The 17,709-nt window shown below is 49.4% G+C and overlaps 1 protein-coding gene across 1 annotated transcript in view; it reads right to left on the reverse strand.

Moving 5' to 3' along the window:
* TMC1 (transmembrane channel like 1) overlaps positions 1-17,709 on the reverse strand; it is a 69,233-nt gene that overhangs the window by 26,265 nt on the left and 25,259 nt on the right. Inside the window, exons 7-9 of the mRNA XM_074994768.1 lie at positions 14,249-14,355; positions 11,817-11,915; positions 2,364-2,506 (exon numbers count right to left, since the gene is read on the reverse strand). Coding sequence (XP_074850869.1) covers positions 2,364-2,506; positions 11,817-11,915; positions 14,249-14,355 — 349 coding nt within the window. The remainder of the gene's footprint in view (positions 1-2,363; positions 2,507-11,816; positions 11,916-14,248; positions 14,356-17,709) is intronic.

Consider the following 17,709-nt stretch of genomic DNA (forward strand, 5'->3'; position numbering starts at 1 on the left):
CAACCTGTATCGTGTTCCACAAGCATTTAAAGATTATATGAAGACTGTGTGATCATCGTTTAAGCGAGAATCAACTAAATAGTGTAGATATCCATATAGATATCCATTATTTGCCATGACAGAGAAGAAAAGGGAGAAAGGGAAAAGGCACATAGTCTCTCCAAATCTAACAGCTTCTTTGCATCGATATCTTAAATCTACCAGACCTATTTCTGTATTTTGTTTCCTGACCATCCAATTACTTCTATGGAGACAGGGGGTCCAGAGTGTAACATGGAGCTTGTGGGCCTGGCTGAGTGGCAGACACTTGAAGATGCCCCTAAGAACTGCACAGAGAGTCTATGAATTTCAAAGCAGCTGTGGGTATGGACAGCCACATGCCCTACCCACTGCTTTGCCAGGCAAATCTAGCCCCAACTGTATGAAGTACTAGAAACTCTTTGAGAGTCTGAAACTAAAATGATCATAAACATGTGAATTCTGCACCCTTAAGGCTGCAGATTTTTCCATTAGCATTTAGTGGCTGAGGAAGGAACTTGCTGGTTTGTGCTCTAGCTCAAAATGATTTCTATAAATGGAGTAATTAATTCCTTGCTCACTCACATCTCTCCTCTGCCCCCCAGCCACCATCAAAACAACAACCCTAATGACATGAGGTTTTAGCTTGTATACGTATTGTGTTGCTTTCTGGAAAAAATAGCCTTAAGCAGAAGATTATTTTTAAAGAATTGCTCTAAGGGTTACCTAAATGTGGATTAGCACTAGTATCTTGTCACCACATACAGTGTGTGCTTCCCTAAGGATATTCCCTTTGTTTTGGCCTCAGAGAGTCTGGGTTATATGGATTCTTTTTTTGGGATGACAGTCACTCAAATATAATTCCCCAAGAGGATTCAGTGAGAAAAACCTTCTAATCTTCAGGGATACACCAGTAAAGAATCATTTTTAAAAACTGCTCTAAATCAAAAACCATGCCTACTGCCTCAAATGTTTTGTTCTTCCTCTAAAAACACTTTTTTTTCTGTGAATGCTTCTTACCTTATCTAACAAACCATGTTTTATTTGAGTTATCTTGTGTTTGTGAAAGTGAAAAACAAACAATCTCAGAGAGCAGGGATGGCCAACCAGTTAGAGACAAAGAGCCAAAATAGCAGTGGATAGAGTGCAAAGAGCCATATATTTATTTATATTTATATTCCTCCGCAGAAATATATATAGATGAATGGATAAAAATAAATATAGATGGATGTATAGATATATAAAAATATGTATAAGACATTGCTTAATGCCCTCCCCATCCCCCAGGAACCTCCCAGACCCTCCCTCCACGTCCACTCTAATTCAATGCCTGTGACTCACTGGAGCCACCGCTGCCGCCACGCACTTCTCCCACCAAGCTCTGGAGCATGTGCAGGGAACGCGGATGGCATTGCCAGTATTCAGCTCTGAGGACGAGCCATGTTTAATGGCTCAAATAGTTGTGGGTTGACCACACCTGTGATAGGGTATATTAAGGATATATGATTTTTGCCATCTGCACTGGAGCACCAGGTAATCCTGACCTGCCAGGGTCTGACTTTTCCAATCCTAATATTATTCTAAGGAAATACTTCAGTATGTTTGTTTATTTACTGATGTTGCTTATGTTAGGCGGTTTTCTGATATGAGCAAATAGGTACAATGAACCAAATCACCACTGGCATACCACCAGTTGCCAGTTTATACCAGAGGTGAATTTGCCCCTAAAATAAGACAACCAAACTCACTTTCTTTCTGGGTCGAAACCATTCCTTCCTCCCACTTGCCCATATTCTTCCTACTATTTTTAGTACTGTACTCCCACCATTAAATTATATTTAGAGCACAACTGGAGACTAGTTTTTCTGCCATGACCAATGGCATTAGTTTTTCTACACTACCATGTAAATATGAACTAACCAATACTGGGGTTGGCCAGTGGGTGGGACTCAAGGCAGCAGGCTGACAGCAGAGCCCAGCCAGTGAGTGGTAGATGCTGAAATCAATTGGCGCACGGGGCCCTGAAGTCGCAGGGCCCAAGGCAATCAATTGCTTTGCTCCTTTTGCCCTAAGACCAGGTCTGGGGAAAAATGTTATTTCCGTTTTTTACTCCACCTCTGCCAGACTGAGACGCACTCTCTGGTACAAATAAACAAACACTGGCCTAAGAAATTAATACATGTTTTTGACTTAGTCCAGCATTTCCTTACAGCTTTGCAGCACCAGAGCTGCACCAATCCTGCATTTAAAACTGCTACATGATCATCTCTGGCCCCATGCTTCATAAAGAGAATTGCAGTTATTTTGACTGATTCTTTACTTCCCTAAAAACAGAAGGAACTTACGTTCGGATGACAACCATGTAGCTATAGGCAATGGTCCCAACGCCCACAAGGAAATAGGAAAGAGGCATCCGGAACTTCAGCCATCCGATTGTTCTCTGGTTGTTGTAATAGCCATAGAAGAGCACAGAATACTGTGCAAGGCCCTGAAAAGTGAATGTAAAAGTAAGTAGCCTGTTATCTATATACGTAGGCATACCAAGCCTCATGAAGCAGTGCATACCAAGGAGACATTCATTTCTATGCCTTCATAACATCTCCAGACATCCTAATGGTAAGCCTGACAGCCGGGGCCTGATTATTTTGAGAGAAGTCAAAACAGCCCTATTCTGAGACCTTTAGGCTGTGTCTACACTAGAGAGTTTTATCAGCAAAAGGGACCTTCTGCTGACATAACTCAGGGAGCAGCTACACATATAAAGCATTTTGTTGACAGTCTCAACAGAACTCTGCTTTTGCCTCAACAGTGTTATCCCTCAACAATTTGAGGCATAAGACTCTGTTCAGAGAGTTCTGTCGACAAAAGTGCAGCGTAGACTTTTCTGTTGACAGAGATGGCTTCCGCTTCACTGGGCAGCCCTGTTTGCAGAACTTCCCAATCAGCCATTCTGTCGACAGAGCGGATTGCTCTATCGATCTGCTTTTGTATGTAGATGCAATCTGTCAACAGAGTTTCTGTCCACAAAATTCTGTCGACAGACATTACTGTCGACAGATGTTTCTAGTGTAAACGTAGCCTTAAAAAGGATTGGAAAAAGATTTCATGTTGATTGTCAGATCCATAACCTGTAGATTATGCATGTCATCTACAACATAGCAGCTGAAAGGTTTTTCATCCAAGTGGCTTTGTTGAGGGGGTGGGCAGTGGGTGGCCGGGGTAGAGAATGACAGAAAGTGATTTTTCAGCTAAAGACAAAATTTGTTTATGTATATGTCATGTTCTTAAAATTTCTCTACAGTTTCAGTTTGATACAAAATTCTTCACTTCCTGTCCTGAAATACAGGGTAGTGTTGCTGTGTGCTGGCTAACAGTTGATTAATTTCCTTCAGCAGATGGTTGAGTTTCATTGGACTCTGAAATGGTTTTTGTACCTCCAGTCTATGAAAAAATATATATATATTAGATTGGTTCTAAAAAATTGCATTTATATTTTTAAAAATCATATGACTGAAGTTTCTGTTAGCTTGGATTATTATTTTTGAAACTAATTTAATAGGCAGTTGCAGGAGTGTGAAAGTAATCAGGATAGTCTTTTGCCACACTAAAACAACTATTTGGCTTGGAATAAAAATTTACTCCTGTATTTAAAGCTCTTTGATGAACAGCATACCACATGCAGAGCATCAATGAATCCCCAAATGGGCACAATTAAATCAAACACCAGAATGCAGCATGCCAAAGTGTAATCTATCAATATGGTGATGATGAATATAAGATGTTCTGATTAGGAACGGACAGTGCTAATGCAGAGTGCGTTAGTCCTCCTACTTTTAAAATGTCCATTTACTTTCCTTCTGTTTAGCTGCTGTATTTCTTAAAAATTAATTCATTCATAGGTTACACAGTCAGAACGATGTTAATTTATAGATATTATAATTACAAGCTTTGATTTATTGGAGCTTTTAAAATGTCTGAAATGAATCACAACAAACTCTGCAAAACTTCTATTGCTGTTGTGGTGGAAGTGAAAATGAAATATTAGTATATGGTAACTAAAGGTAATATTCATGGATTTCTTGGTTTGGTAATCAGTGTAACTCCTTATTGTATTGGTATCAGAATAGCTGTAAAGATATGCATAGAGGAAAGACAATATTAGGCATCTGAGTCTAGTGTAAAGAGACTATTAATATTTGCATAGCACCAGAAGTGTGCAAGGCAGGTCCATATTAAATAGTTTGTCTTAATATCTATACTCCTGTTAAGAAATGGTGTTGTTTCATGAAATAATTTATTCTGGGTGTGTCTTAACTAATCTGTAGTTATACACAGCTTCATGCATTCTTGGGTGGCTGTTTAGATCACACTGTGCATTAAAATAGATTAAAAATCACCGTGCTCTTCTAAGTCCGTGTTGTTGTAGGTGTTTAAAAGCCTTTGGATAAGTCCTGCACTGTGACTAATTCAGGATGTTGTTTCCTGGGCTTTGACTACTGTATTTAACTGTGGAATGTGATCTATTTTTAGCTGTGAAGTAGTAGCCGTAAGTATAGGGTCTCCCACTACCCTGGTACCGCAGCCTAGCATAAGATAGATGAGCATATTCTCTCCCGCTGAAGGTGTAATTATAATGAGCAATGAGATTTTGATTGGGGTTATGGAGTAGGGTAATTGTCTGAACAGCAGAACATATAAATATAAAAATTTCAATTCAGGATTAAAATACAAAAAGCAACAGCAATTGAGCAATTTCTACATGACCAAAATAGCCACATTCCCAAGGATGACTAGGCCAGGCTCAATTTTGCTACAAATTTTACAGCCTGTTATTATTTTGCAAATAAATTATGTTGGAAAATTGCTTAGGATACACAATTAATTAATTAAATAAATATGTTAGTCTATCATTTTATTTTGGACCTGAAAAAAATTCGAACATTATCTCAGCTGAAAGGTCCCTTCTCCCATCCCTGTATGGATATAGGTTAACTGTCCTTTGGGAATGTTCTTTGGCCTGGTACTTCATATATAGAAGTTCTTTCTTGCCCACTAGTTCTTGAGGTCCATGACTTTCACTATCTTTTTCTTTGCTTTTATAGCCAAGTATTTTTTCGTTGTCTCCCCATTTCCTTCTTATACTATCTATAACTCTTCAGTTATGCCAGTTTGCTGGTCTGTCTCCTGCAGAGCTGCTAGATCCTGTTTCTTTCTGTTACCAGAAGCTTTCCATCTCTGGCCTTCTCTTTTCTTTCAAGTCTCCTCTCTTTCACCTTCTCCATACAATCATATAGACCTCTCCTCCCTTCTTCTAGGCTGTGTCTACACTAGCCCCAAACTTCGAAATTGCCATGCAAATGGCCATTTCGAAGTTTACTAATGAAGCCCTGAAATGCATATTCAGCGCTTCATTTGCATGTGGGCGGCCCCGGCACTTCGAAATTGATGCTTCTCGCCGCCGCATGGCTCTTCCCGACGGGGCTCCTTTTCGAAAGGACCCTGCCTACTTCGAAGTCTCCTTATTCCTATGAGCAGATGGGAATAAGGGGGCTTTGAAGTAGGCAGGGTCCTTTCGAAAAGGAGCCACATCGGGACGAGCTGCGCGGCGGCGAGGCGCATCAATTTCGAAGTGCCACGCCCGCCTGCATGCTAATGAAGCGCTGAATATGTATTTCAGCCCTTCATTAGTAAACTTTGAAATGGCCATTTGCATGGCCATTTCGAAGTTTGGGGCTAGTGTAGACACGGCCCTAGAGTCCACTCTTCTTGCTAGAGCCTCCATGTTACTAAAAGGCTTCTCTGTGTCACTACTTCCTATTTTTAAATAGGCATCACCTGCTGAATTCACTGCTGTGTCTCCTGTTACCTGCAGGCAAAATCGCCCTTATCTAAATGCTATCTCTACTAATCTGGAGAACACCCATAACTGAATGATTCCACCTTTTTCATTTGTGCAAAGTCTGTTACAATAACTTCTGCTGCTGCTGCTGCTGTTGCTGCTGCTTGACAGACAGGAGCTGCATCTACACGTGCACTCTACTTCGAAGTAGCGGCACTAACTTCGAAATAGCGCCCGTCGTGGCTACACACGTCGGGCGCTATTTCGAAGTTAACTTCGACGTTAGGCGGCGAGACGTCGAAGTCGCTAACCTCATGAGGAGATAGGAATAGCGCCCTACTTCGACGTTCAACGTCGAAGTAGGGACAGTGTAGACGATCCGCGTCCCGCAACGTCGAAATTGCCGGGTCCTCCATGGCGGCCATCAGCTGGGGGGTTGAGAGACGCTCTCTCCAGCCCCTCAGCTCACTGGTGGCCGCGTGGAGCGGCCCCTTAAAGGTCCCCTCCCCCGCCCTGACTGCAGGAAGCTGAGGCAACGTGCAGGCTCCTGCCTGCACACGCGGCGAGCCTGCACAGCCCTCAGCCCCTGACACCGGCTATGGCTGCCCAGCAGCCCCCCCAGCGCCCCCGGGGGACCCCCCCCCAAGGGGAGCCAGAGCAGCCAGGGCAGCCAGAGGACTAGCCAGTCTGGGAAGCGGCAGCGGGGCCCCTCCTGGACGGAGGCCGAGCTGCGGGACCTGCTGGGGCTCTGGAGCGAGGAGGAGGTGCTCCAGGTAATGGGGAGCAAGAGGCGGAACGCGGATGCGTTCGTTCGGCTGGCCGACGGCCTGGCTGCCCGGGGTCACCCTGCCCGCACTCCTGACCATGTCCGCAGTAAGGTCAAGGAGCTGCGGCAGGGTTATGCCCGGGCCCGGGATGCGGCCAGCCGATCTGGGGCCGCCCCCGTCACTTGCCCCTTTTACAGGGAGCTCAGGGACATCCTGGGCTCCCGGCACACCTCCTCCCCTCCGGCCACCCTTGACACCTCGGCTGACGAGCCCCAGCAGGCCCTGCAGCCAGAGTCCGACCCAGAGGCAAGCCCCGCACCCCGGGGGCCCCCCCCCGGAGGCCATCCCCGGGACATCGCGGCAGGAGGAGGAGGAGGAGGAGGAGGGGGGCTCCTCCTCCGCAGAATCCGGGCTGCAGATCCTCCTCCTGCCATCCCGGAGCAGCAGCAGGGCCTCCGACCCCCGGGGATCTCCGGACCGTGGGAGCGGACCCACAGGTAGGTACCCCTCTCTGGTGGACACCCTGGGGCTTGAGGGGCGGGGGGAACAGAGATGTGTCCAGGGCCCCCCACACGCTCACATGGCCATGGCCCCAAGGACACCAGGGCCATGGCCCTCACAGCACTGCAGCCATCAGCCTCTGCCCCCCCCCACCGTGCATGACAGTGCCATGCCCCATCCCCGGGCCAGGGGGGAGCGGAACCTCGAGGGGCCCCCGGGCGGAGGGGGTGGGACACCCCGCATCAGCAGCATGTGATGGAGTGGGGGGAGTGCCAAAGGGAGACTCGGGCTACATATGAGCCACCAGAGCCGAGGAGCTCCCAGGGCCAAAGGAGGATCCTGGCGCTACAGCTGGCAGGTGACACCTCTGCCCTGAGCAAACAGGAGGGAGGAGCCGAGCTGGCTTGGAATTGGGGGGCGAGGGCGGGGGCCACAGGTAGAGGCTAGGGGTAAGGAGAGCTGGTAGGCAGCCAGCCAGAGGAGGGGGAAAGCTGCATCCCAGAGGGGCCCCCCTTGGGGTCTTCTCCCCACGACGGGTTGGAAGGACTGTCTCTTCCGACAGCTGGTGCTGTCACTCCTGCCAGAAACTGGCCATCTGTGGCCTAAGAAAGCTCTCCTGCTCTCAGACCCTGCGGGGTGAAGTGAGAGTCGCTCCCACCAGGGGACGGGGTGCAGGGCAGGGGGACCCCTGACCCCCATCCATCACAGCAGCATCTCCCGGGGACGGGGATGGGGAACCTGCAGCACAGGGCGGGGGGGACAAAGGCCACGGCTCGGGGCCCACACTAACGCCTGTCTCCATTCTTCTTTCCCCCCTCCTCTCCTGTGTCCTGCACCTGCACCTGCACCATCCGAAGGACCGGAAGAGAGCGCCGGCGAGGCCTCTGTTGTCCCGGAGAGCCCTCCGGGACCCTCGTTCCAGGGCAGCCCCTCGGCAGAGGAACGACCGGCCCCGCGGAGGGCAAGACGGCGGACCCCGCGCCTGCTACCGGCGGCGGCAACGGACCCCCAGCTGCTGGCCATCCTCCGCCGGCAGCTGGAGGTGTTGGAGCAGCACCTCCGGCTGCAGGAGCAGGCGCTGGCCTGGCGCAAGGAGGCACGGGGGGCCTATATGCAGACATTCAACCGGCTGGTTGACTACCTAGCCCCCCATGCCGCGCCGGCTGAGCCACCGCCCGCCCTGCCCGCTCCTGCAGCCCCACCACCAGCTGCTCCAGCCGTCGCCGGGCTGTCCGCCATCGCCCCACCACCTCCCCGCAAGGGCCACCGCGCCGAGGGACCCCTGGAGCCACCCGAGACTCGCCAGCACCAGTACCTTCCGGTTCAGCCCGCTCCCACCCAGCCGCGGACCAGACTACAGGCCCGGCGGAGCTCCCGGCCGGGCACGCCCAGTGCTGGGCTGTAGGGGCGAGGGGCCCGGGACGTGCCCCCCCGCCCCCTTGTTGGACATACTTTTGTTGGACTGCTTTATTTTGGTGCCCCTGTTTGCCCCGTCCCCCCTCTGTAAATAGTTCGCCCCGTTCTCCTCCCTGCTTTGCTTTTTTGTTGATGGTGCACACTTTTTTATTTGCTTTGTGGTTGTATTGTTTTATTTGTGCCCATCTTGATTTGCTTGAACGTTTGTCCCTCCTTCTTTTTGGTTTCTGTGTCAGATATTTATTTATTTAAAAAAAAAAAATTCGTTAAGACAAAAAAAACGTTTACGTTCACCCACAAGTTCGTGCTGTCATTTCTCCTGGACAAGGGGGGGGGTGGGGCGGTGGGGTGCTCCATGGTGTGGGAGTTGGGGCAGGAGTGTGGGGGAGGAAGGGGCGGGCAGTAGGGGGCCTGGGCAGAGTTCACCCCGCGGCCTGTTGGTCGAAGTGGGCACGCAGGGCCTCCCGGACCCGGGTCCCCTCTGGGTCCACCTGCCGACTGGGGGCAGCAGGTGGCTGCACGTGTGCCCTGGCGGCCTCCGCGGCCCAGCCCTGAAGAAAGCTCTCCCCCTTGCTCTCCACGAGGTTGTGCAGGGCACAGCAGGCACCCACAATCTGGGGGATGTTGTTGGGGCTGGCATCCAGGCGGGTCAGGAGACATCGCCAGCGTCCCTTGAGGCGGCCAAATGAGCCCTCCACCACCTGGTGCGCACGGTTCAGGCGCTCGTTGAAGCGCTCCTGGCTGGCGGAGAGGTGGCCCGTGTAGGGGCGCATGAGCCACGGCCGGAGGGGGTAGGCCGCATCTGCGATGAGGCAGAAGGGCATGGTGGTGTCCCCCAGAGGGATCTCCCGCTGGGGGATGTAGGTCCCCGCCTCCAGCCGGCGGCACAGGCCCGAGTTCCGGAAAACCCGGGCGTCATGGGTGCTGCCAGGCCAGCCCACGTAAATGTCCTGGAACCGTCCCCGGCTGTCCACCAAGGCCTGCAGGACGACTGAATGGTAGCCCTTCCGATTGAGATATCGGCCTCCGCTGTGGTGCGGGGCGCGGATGGGGATGTGAGTCCCATCCAGAGCCCCGAAGCAGTTGGGGAAGCCCAGGGTGGCAAAGGTGGCGACAGTGGCATGTGGGTCCCCCAGCCTCACGAGCCTGTGCAGGAGCATGGCGTTGATGGCACGCACGACCTGCAGAGAAAGCACATGGGACAGCCCCAATGAGGGGTGAGCAGGGTGTGCGTGGCCCGGCCCTGCCCTGGCCGCCCTGGCCTGCCCTGGCCTGCCCTGCCCTGGCCTGCCCTGCCCCCCCTGCCCTGCCCTGGCCCCCGTGCCCTGCCCTGCCCTGGCCCCCGTGCCCTGCCCTGCCCTACCCTACCCTGCCCTGCCCTGGCCCCCCTGCTTTGCCCTGCCCTGGCCTGCCCTGCCCCCCCTGCCCTGCCCTGCCCTGGCCTGCCCTGCCCTGGCCCCCGTGCCCTGCCCTGGCCTCCCCCTGTGGGTTCTCTTACCTCCATGAAGACAGCCCCGACGGTGGCCTTTCCGACACAAACTGCTGGCCCACGGATCGGTAGCTGTCCGGAGTGGCCAGCTTCGAGACAGTGATGCCGACCCGTTTCTTCACAGGGAGGGCACGCCGCATGGCAGTGTCCCGGTGCCTGAGTGCAGGGGTGAGCCACTGGCACAGCTCCAGGAATGTCTGGCGGGTCATCCTGAAGTTCCTGAGCCACTGGTCGTCGTCCCACTCCCCAAGCACCAGCCGCTCCCACCAGTCGGTGCTGGTGGGGTAGCTCCACAGCCGCCGGCGTGTGAGGCGGGGGGTGGAGCGGGGTGCTGCAGGGGTAGGGGCTGAGCCCTGCTGCCCTGGGGGCATCTCCTCCCCTGGGGCAAGAAGATGCTCAACTGCCTCCCACATGGCATGAGCCAGGGCAAGCCCTGCTCCTGCCGGGAGGGCTGGGTGGACCTCTAGCTGCTGCTGCTGCTGCTGCTGCTGCTGCTGCTGCTGCTGCTGCTGGGGGTCCATGACTGCGGCGCCCGGGGTCTGTGTGCCTATATGGCTCCTCAGACCGCGTGCTGTGCAGGCTGAGTGTATGTGGGAGGGGCCCTTTAAGGGAGCGGCTAGCTGTTGCCCCGGAAGCGCTAGTCTGCCCGTTGACCCTGTCTGCAGCTGTGCCTGGCATCCCTATTTCGATGTGTGCTACTTGGGCGTGTAGACGTTCCCTCGCTGCGCCTATTTCGATGTTGGGCTGAGCAACATCGAAGTTGAACATCGACGTTGCCGGCCCTGGAGGACGTGTAGACGTTATTCATCGAAATAGGCTATTTCGATGTCGCAACATCGAAATAAGCAATTTCGATGTTGGCTGCACGTGTAGATGTAGCCAGGGGGGAACAGCTCAGTGGTTTGAGCATTGGCCTGTTAAAACCAGCATTGTGAGTTCAACCCTTAAGGAGCCCACTGAGGGATTGAGGCAAATGGATGTCAGGGATGGTTCTTGATCCTGCCAAGAAGGTAGGGGATTAGACTAGATAACCTCCCAAGGTCCCCTCCAGCTCCAGGAGATGTGTATGTATCTCCAACTACCCATCATCCTTTAACTAAGGCACTGGCACCTGGGCTCAGCCCAATCATTAAATTTATTTCATGTTTAAAAATGTAATCACTGTAGGGAAGCCAGTCCTATAGGAAAAGTGGTGAAAATATTGTTTCAATACATAAAAGTATTTAGAAGTCAACCTTCAGACTCATAATAGAAATTCATTTCTTATGGATACAATGAGCAGCAAAAAGCAAGGGACTCAGCCATCCTTACTACAGCTAAATATTTTCAAATTTACAAAACCAGAATTTTGCTTCGAGTCTATCTTTAAAAGAAACCCTAGAGGGTAAGTTCTTGTCTTACTTGAAACTTATACAGCAACACTCAACAAAATCTAAATGCAAAGCGTCAAATTTCATCTATAGTTCAACTCCACTAAAGCACATAGAATTACGCAGAGACTAAATAAGTCTAGACTCTTTCATCCCAAATTCTTCCTTTTTTATTTCTAATGATTCATTAATGGACAAGGAATTTTCATCTATTCCATTTTAGGCCAAAAAACCATCTATGCTCAGAAGTAATCGAAAAGTTATTTGAATTGATCTCTATGCTTTTGAATTATCTCCTGACATACTTCATTTTAAACTACTGAAATTGAACAGTGAAGCACTGAACATTAAAATCAAAGCCTTGTAGAGGTAAAAGAGTCATAATACTAGGCAGCCTTTCAACAATGCACACTTACGCTAAAATCCCACAAAGTTGCAAAATTCATAGCACTTGCTTCTTCAGCTCTTGGAACAGTTTTTCTAGGCAATGTGCCATAAGGTTTCCCCATCAGTACCTGTAGGCAAAATGTGATGTATGTAGATAACAGATCAAAACATAATACCAGTGACCAAAAGCATATCGTTCTCCTTAATTCTCTAATATCAGTTCACCTCTCCAAATTCTTTGCCTTCACATCTTTGATTAGTGATTGCAGCTATTGCTGAAATATGCTGCACCAATTTTTTATTAAATGGCTTTCTACTAAAAATCAATGGACTGTTAAGCTACACCTATTATTTTCAGCAGCAACAAAGAGGGTAACAAATCTCATCAGATCAGTGAGTTCTTTCAGTGATGCAAATTCATTTTTCTTGGGCTATTGATTTTGCTGCTTTTGCTCACAGAAAAAATTTTGCACATAGTGAGCCAGTTTTCAGAAGACAATCAAGACTCTTTATATATATATATATATGAACCTCTGTTGAAAGGTTTGCACAATCACAGGAGGTACTAGGCCAGATTCTACTCTCAGCTGGTCTTCATCCTGTTTCACTGCAGTCACTGGGCGTTTCTCTTTTGACTTCAATGGAAGCCGGACAAGGCTGTTAAGATGGTGTAAATCCAAAGTAACTCAACTAGCTTCAATTTCTCTACAGTAGGGTAACTGAAAACATTGGAAAATATTTGGAAAACATCACAACCTAAATGAATCTCATGGGCTTGATATTATAAGGGGCACTCCCTTACATGCACACACTGGAAGTGTAATCAAGAGGCTAATAGGCTGAAATTTAGGCACTAGATCAAGACTGATGTACCACTTAAATTCCATTTAAATCCTATTTTGAGCCATGCTTAAGTCTTATACTGGTCCTTTGCATGAGATAACTTCAACTGGATCTGAATTCCACCTTACAGGTGAGATTCTGTGCTATGTGTCTAAGGATATGCCTATATTTTGAACTGGAGGTATCATTAACAGCTTGAGGACACATAACCCAGACTAGCCCTAAGCAAGCTAGCCCTCTAAAAGTGAGGGGTAGCCAGGGCAGCATGACCAAAAGCTTTCCTGATAGCATCTTGAACGGGATTGTAGTCAGGGAAGCTAGTTGGCTGGCTGTACCTGCCATTTGTGCCATTGTGGCTGCACTTTATTTTTAGCTCTTGCTCACAGCTGGTATGCAGGATAGCTCCTCAAGCTGGAAATAATATCTCCAACTTATAGTGCAGAACTCACAGGCCAGAGGATGGGGGCTAAAAAAGCTTTAAACCACCTTTCTGTGTTTTTCCTATCCCTCCCCCTGTGCCAATCCTGCACTGCTCCAGGTATGGAGATGCCCCTCCCATAACTTAGACAGACTTTCTGTGCTGCCCTAAGAGCTCCAGCTCTGCCCAGAGTATCCCCAGCATTATGGGATGCAGCCCTGATTTCCACACCTGTCTCACACTCAGCCATGCGGTGGCACCCCCAATTGCCCACAAGTTCACCCCTGGGTTGCGCAGTGCATCTTCTGCAGTACCTGTAACAGAACCAGGGCTTTTAGGTCTGTTTTACACCAATCCGTCCCTTTGTTGTGGCTTAAAAGGGCTGGAGCCTTAAGCTATGTCTACACAGAAGAGCTATTTCGGAATACCTTGGTATGCCAAAATAGTTACTCCACCTCTTTGAAATGTGCCTGCTATTTCAAAATATTTTTTTAAACAACAGGTCAACTATTTTGGAATCCCTGTATTCCTTGTTTCAGGAGGAGTAAGAAATGCTTTGAAATATCCTATTTCTAAACAAACTCAAAATAAGATATGCAATTTGCTTAGCACAAATTGCGTACCTTATTTAGAGTTCAGGATGCCTTGTAGAAGTAGCCATAGGGATCTCACCCTAAGGCTGTGCGTACACTTGCATTCCTCTTTCAAAAGAGACACGCAAATGAGTGAAATTGAAAATGCAAATGAGGTGCAGATTTAAATATCTGGTTCCTCATTTGCATATTCTTCTTTCAAAAAAGCTTCTTTCAAAAGCAGAAAACCAGTGTAGACACAGCTGTATCGAAAGTAAACCCCATCTTTAAAAGAACCATTCTTCCTATTTTGTTTCAGGAAGAAGAGTTCTTTCCAAGATGGGGTTTACTTTCGAAAGAGCTGCATCTATACTGTTTTACTGATTTCAGAAGAAGCTCTGTCAAAATAATAAGCAAATGAGGCACAGATATATAAATCTACAGGTCATTTGTATTTTCAATTTCACTCATTTGCATGCCTCTTTTGAAAAAGAAATGAAAATGTAGACTTAGCCTAAATGTTTTAGTCAAAAAGGTAAAAGAGTGAGTAACTTTTCTCAATGACATTTCATGCCTCTCTAAAAATAAGAAATGCAATATAAAAAAATCCCAAATCTCCCTTTCTCACCTCAGGCACCATTACAAGGCCAAATGTCAGTCCAAAGAGAATCATATTTATTCCATACATCCAGCGCAAGAATATGAAATAGGAAGCTACTGAAGAGCCAAAATGACCTATGAAAACATTTGAAATGACAAAAAGATCAAACTTCTTGCCTTCTTACTTTGAGACAAGATTACTTGAGCATTTTCATGAGTGCTTCAGATACCAAAATAATCAGCTTTTTCATCATTCTGTGTTAATGTGTTTAATTTTATCATTTACCAGTTTTTTCAGGATTTCAGACTGGCATTCATTTCATTGGCATGATATAGAAAAAGAAGCCAAAACCAGGATTATATGTTTCTAATGAAGGAATATAAGTAAAGTGACACTAACATGATGGAATTGCATTAGAGATGATCTCTCTTGGTCAGATCTTCAAAGGTATTTGGTTGCCTAAGAATGCTGATCTGGCTAGGCACTTTTGGAAATCCCATGAGGCACCTAACTCTCATTGAAATCAGCAAAACACCTTTGAAATCCTGGTCTCTCGAGCTTATCAGTGCCTTTTGACATATGCTTTGTTTCTGGCCTACTCTCCAGAGAAAAAGCAATTGCTGCTGAAAAGACAACTTGTAGAGTTACTACAAAAAAAAAACCCACTGTGTCAGACCACAGCTCACAGCAGGTTATAGAAGTCTACACCTATTAAGGATCAATGCCCACCCACAGCTACAAGATCCCCTTAGAAAATGGAAGGTCCACTAAAAACATGAGCCCCAGATAAATTCGGGAGACAACTAACAAGAAACAGGGATGGGTGTGGAGGTCATATGGCTAAAATGAGGGAGCCGGAAAGGGATATTGAGCAGAGAGCCCTGGCAGTGCCCACTGCTCCTCAAAGGTGTCAAGGGAGCCAGCAGACACTGCCCAGAGGAACTCTGCTTGGATTCATGAATAGATTGTGGAATGAAAGTAGGCCCCACAGTAGCAGTCTCCCCTCCCCTCAGCCAGCCACCTCTCTCTGGTCTTGTAAATGACCACCTTGTCCATGGCCAGAATGAGGCTGACGAGTAGGTCTGGTGACTTCGTGGAACCACAGATGGGGTAGGAGAGGATCAGGAGGTGTGAGGAAAAGGGCAGCCACAACCTCAAGATGAGGTTCTGGAGGAGCCAGAAGAGGGCCTGTAACCTGGCGCATTCTAGATAGATGTGTGGTAGGGTCTCCCTCGCACCACAAAAGGAGCAAGTGTCAGGGATAGGGGTGAAGCGTGCCAAGTACACACCCAGGCTCACTGCCCTGTGGAGGGTCTGCCAGCTGATGTCCCCAGCCAGCCATGGGACTACAGTGGAGTACAAACTGGCCCCTGGGGCTCCTCTTCCCCTGCTGGTGGCAATAGGTCCCACCGCTTGGTGTCCAGGTGGGACACAAGAGTATGGATCATGTAGAGCACGAGTGTGTACAGGTGATGTCTTGTCACGGTTCAAAAGGGAACTGGATGCAAAGCATGCAGCCATCTTGGGTGATGAAGGAGGGGGCAGTTGAGAAGGCACATGGGGCCAAGTGCCTATATAGAAATCCAGATGGCCAGGGGTCAGAGGGGGCCAGTGTGCCCCCTCTCACACGACATGGCTGAGGTAGACCCGAGCAGCCAATGGTAAGGCAGCCCTTACCTCCCAAAACACGTGCCAGGGAGTACAGAGGGTGGAGAGCCCCATGCGCTGTGTAAGCACTGGGTACTCTACCCAGTCTCCCCAGTCGTAGTCCAGGAGTTCTCTGATTCTGGTGATTCTTCTCAGGACCAATCTCTGGCACACTGAGGGAGACTCCGCCACCTGCGCATGAAAATGAGGGTTGTATAGGGGCTCCGTGAAGAGGTCTTTCCCCATGGTGGCCTCCAAGGACCTGGTCACTGCAAGCAGCCACCAGGTCTGTAAGAGGTCCTGGTAGAAGATCAGCAACTCACAGATCTCACAGATGACCTCTCAAAGGAAGGTAAAGGAGCTGTCAGTCATATCGGAGCCCTCTGAAACGACAGAGGAAAGTGTGCACCAACGTTCTCCATGCCGGACTAGCTGCACTGTTAAGAAGTCCCTGCATGGCCTGGAGTTGGAATATGTGAACCTGCATGCACAATCACATCAGGCCCTGCCCTCCCTCCTCCAGGGGAAGGTGGAGAACCCCTGCAGGGACCCAGTTCAGTCCTGGCCAAAAGAACTCCAGAATCAGCTTCTGGAGATGGGTCAGGAACTCTGGGGGTGGAACCAGGGTGTTGAGACGACAACAGAGCATGGACATGATCAGCTGGTTGATCACCAGTGCCCTCCCTGGCAATCCACCTCTGCAACCACTCTGCCCCCCTGCCCTCTAAACCCTGCCAGTTCTCCCGCAGGGAGTGAATACGTGGTGGAAAGAAAGATGCCAAGATAGAGTAGTGGACCCGTGCTCTACCAGATGGCCTGAAGCATGGGTGGGAGGTGGCTTGCCTGCCCCCAGCCCCAACCACCAGGCCAGAGCCCTTGACCCAGTTGACCTGGGCAGAGGAGGCTGCTGAGTAGATGACATGGCAGGCCTCCACCCACGCCAGGTCACCTGGGTCCTGGACCACGAGGAGCACGTCATCTGCATACAGTGACAGAACCAGTCGTAACTCTGGCTCACAGAGCACCAACCCCATCAACCTTCTGCAAAGGAGACAGAGGAAGGGATCAATGGCCAGAGCATACACCTGGCCTGACAGTGGGCAGCCATGACACACTCCTCACCCAAAGCTGACCAGAGTCAGGGTCCAGTTGAACTTGACCAAACACTGAGGCAGCGTACGCCACCCAGACAAAACCCACAAACTGAAGTCCGAAGCCAAAGGCCTGCACAGTGACCAGGAGGTACCTGTGGTCCACCCTGTCAAATGCCTTCTCCTGATCCAAGGACAGGGGGGTGAATGACAGACCATCCCTACACTCTAGGTGTAAGAGATCCTGGACCAAATAAAGTTTGTTGAAGATGGTGCAGCCCAGGACATTCTAGGTCTGGTCTGGGTGGACCACGTCTGCCAGCACAGACCAGAAGTGAAAGGAGATGGTTTTGGCAATGATCTTGATGTCTGTGCTCAGGAGCAAGATGGGACACCAGTTCCTGAGATTGCAGGGTCCCCCTTTTTTAGGTAGCAAGGCGAGCATAACTTGCCTGCATGATAAAAGGAGGACCCCACTTAGTAAGGACTCAGCCCAGACACTGAAGAGCTCTGGGCCAAAGACATCCCAAAACACGCAGTAAAACTCCGTGGTCAGCCCATCCATGCCTAGGAATTTATTGGTGGGCATGAGACAGAGGGCTTCCGAGAGTTCAGCCAGAGTAAGAGGTAGTTCCAGCAGTCCCAGTTGGTCCCAGAGCACTCTCTGGGTGTTGGCATCAGTTGAATCAAGGGAGAAAAGAGTGGCAAAGAAGACGCAAGCCCTCTTGCGTATCTCCACCAGATCTACGA

This window comes from Carettochelys insculpta, chromosome 5, assembly GCF_033958435.1.
Source record: "Carettochelys insculpta isolate YL-2023 chromosome 5, ASM3395843v1, whole genome shotgun sequence".
NCBI classification, from domain to species: Eukaryota; Metazoa; Chordata; order Testudines; family Carettochelyidae; genus Carettochelys; species Carettochelys insculpta.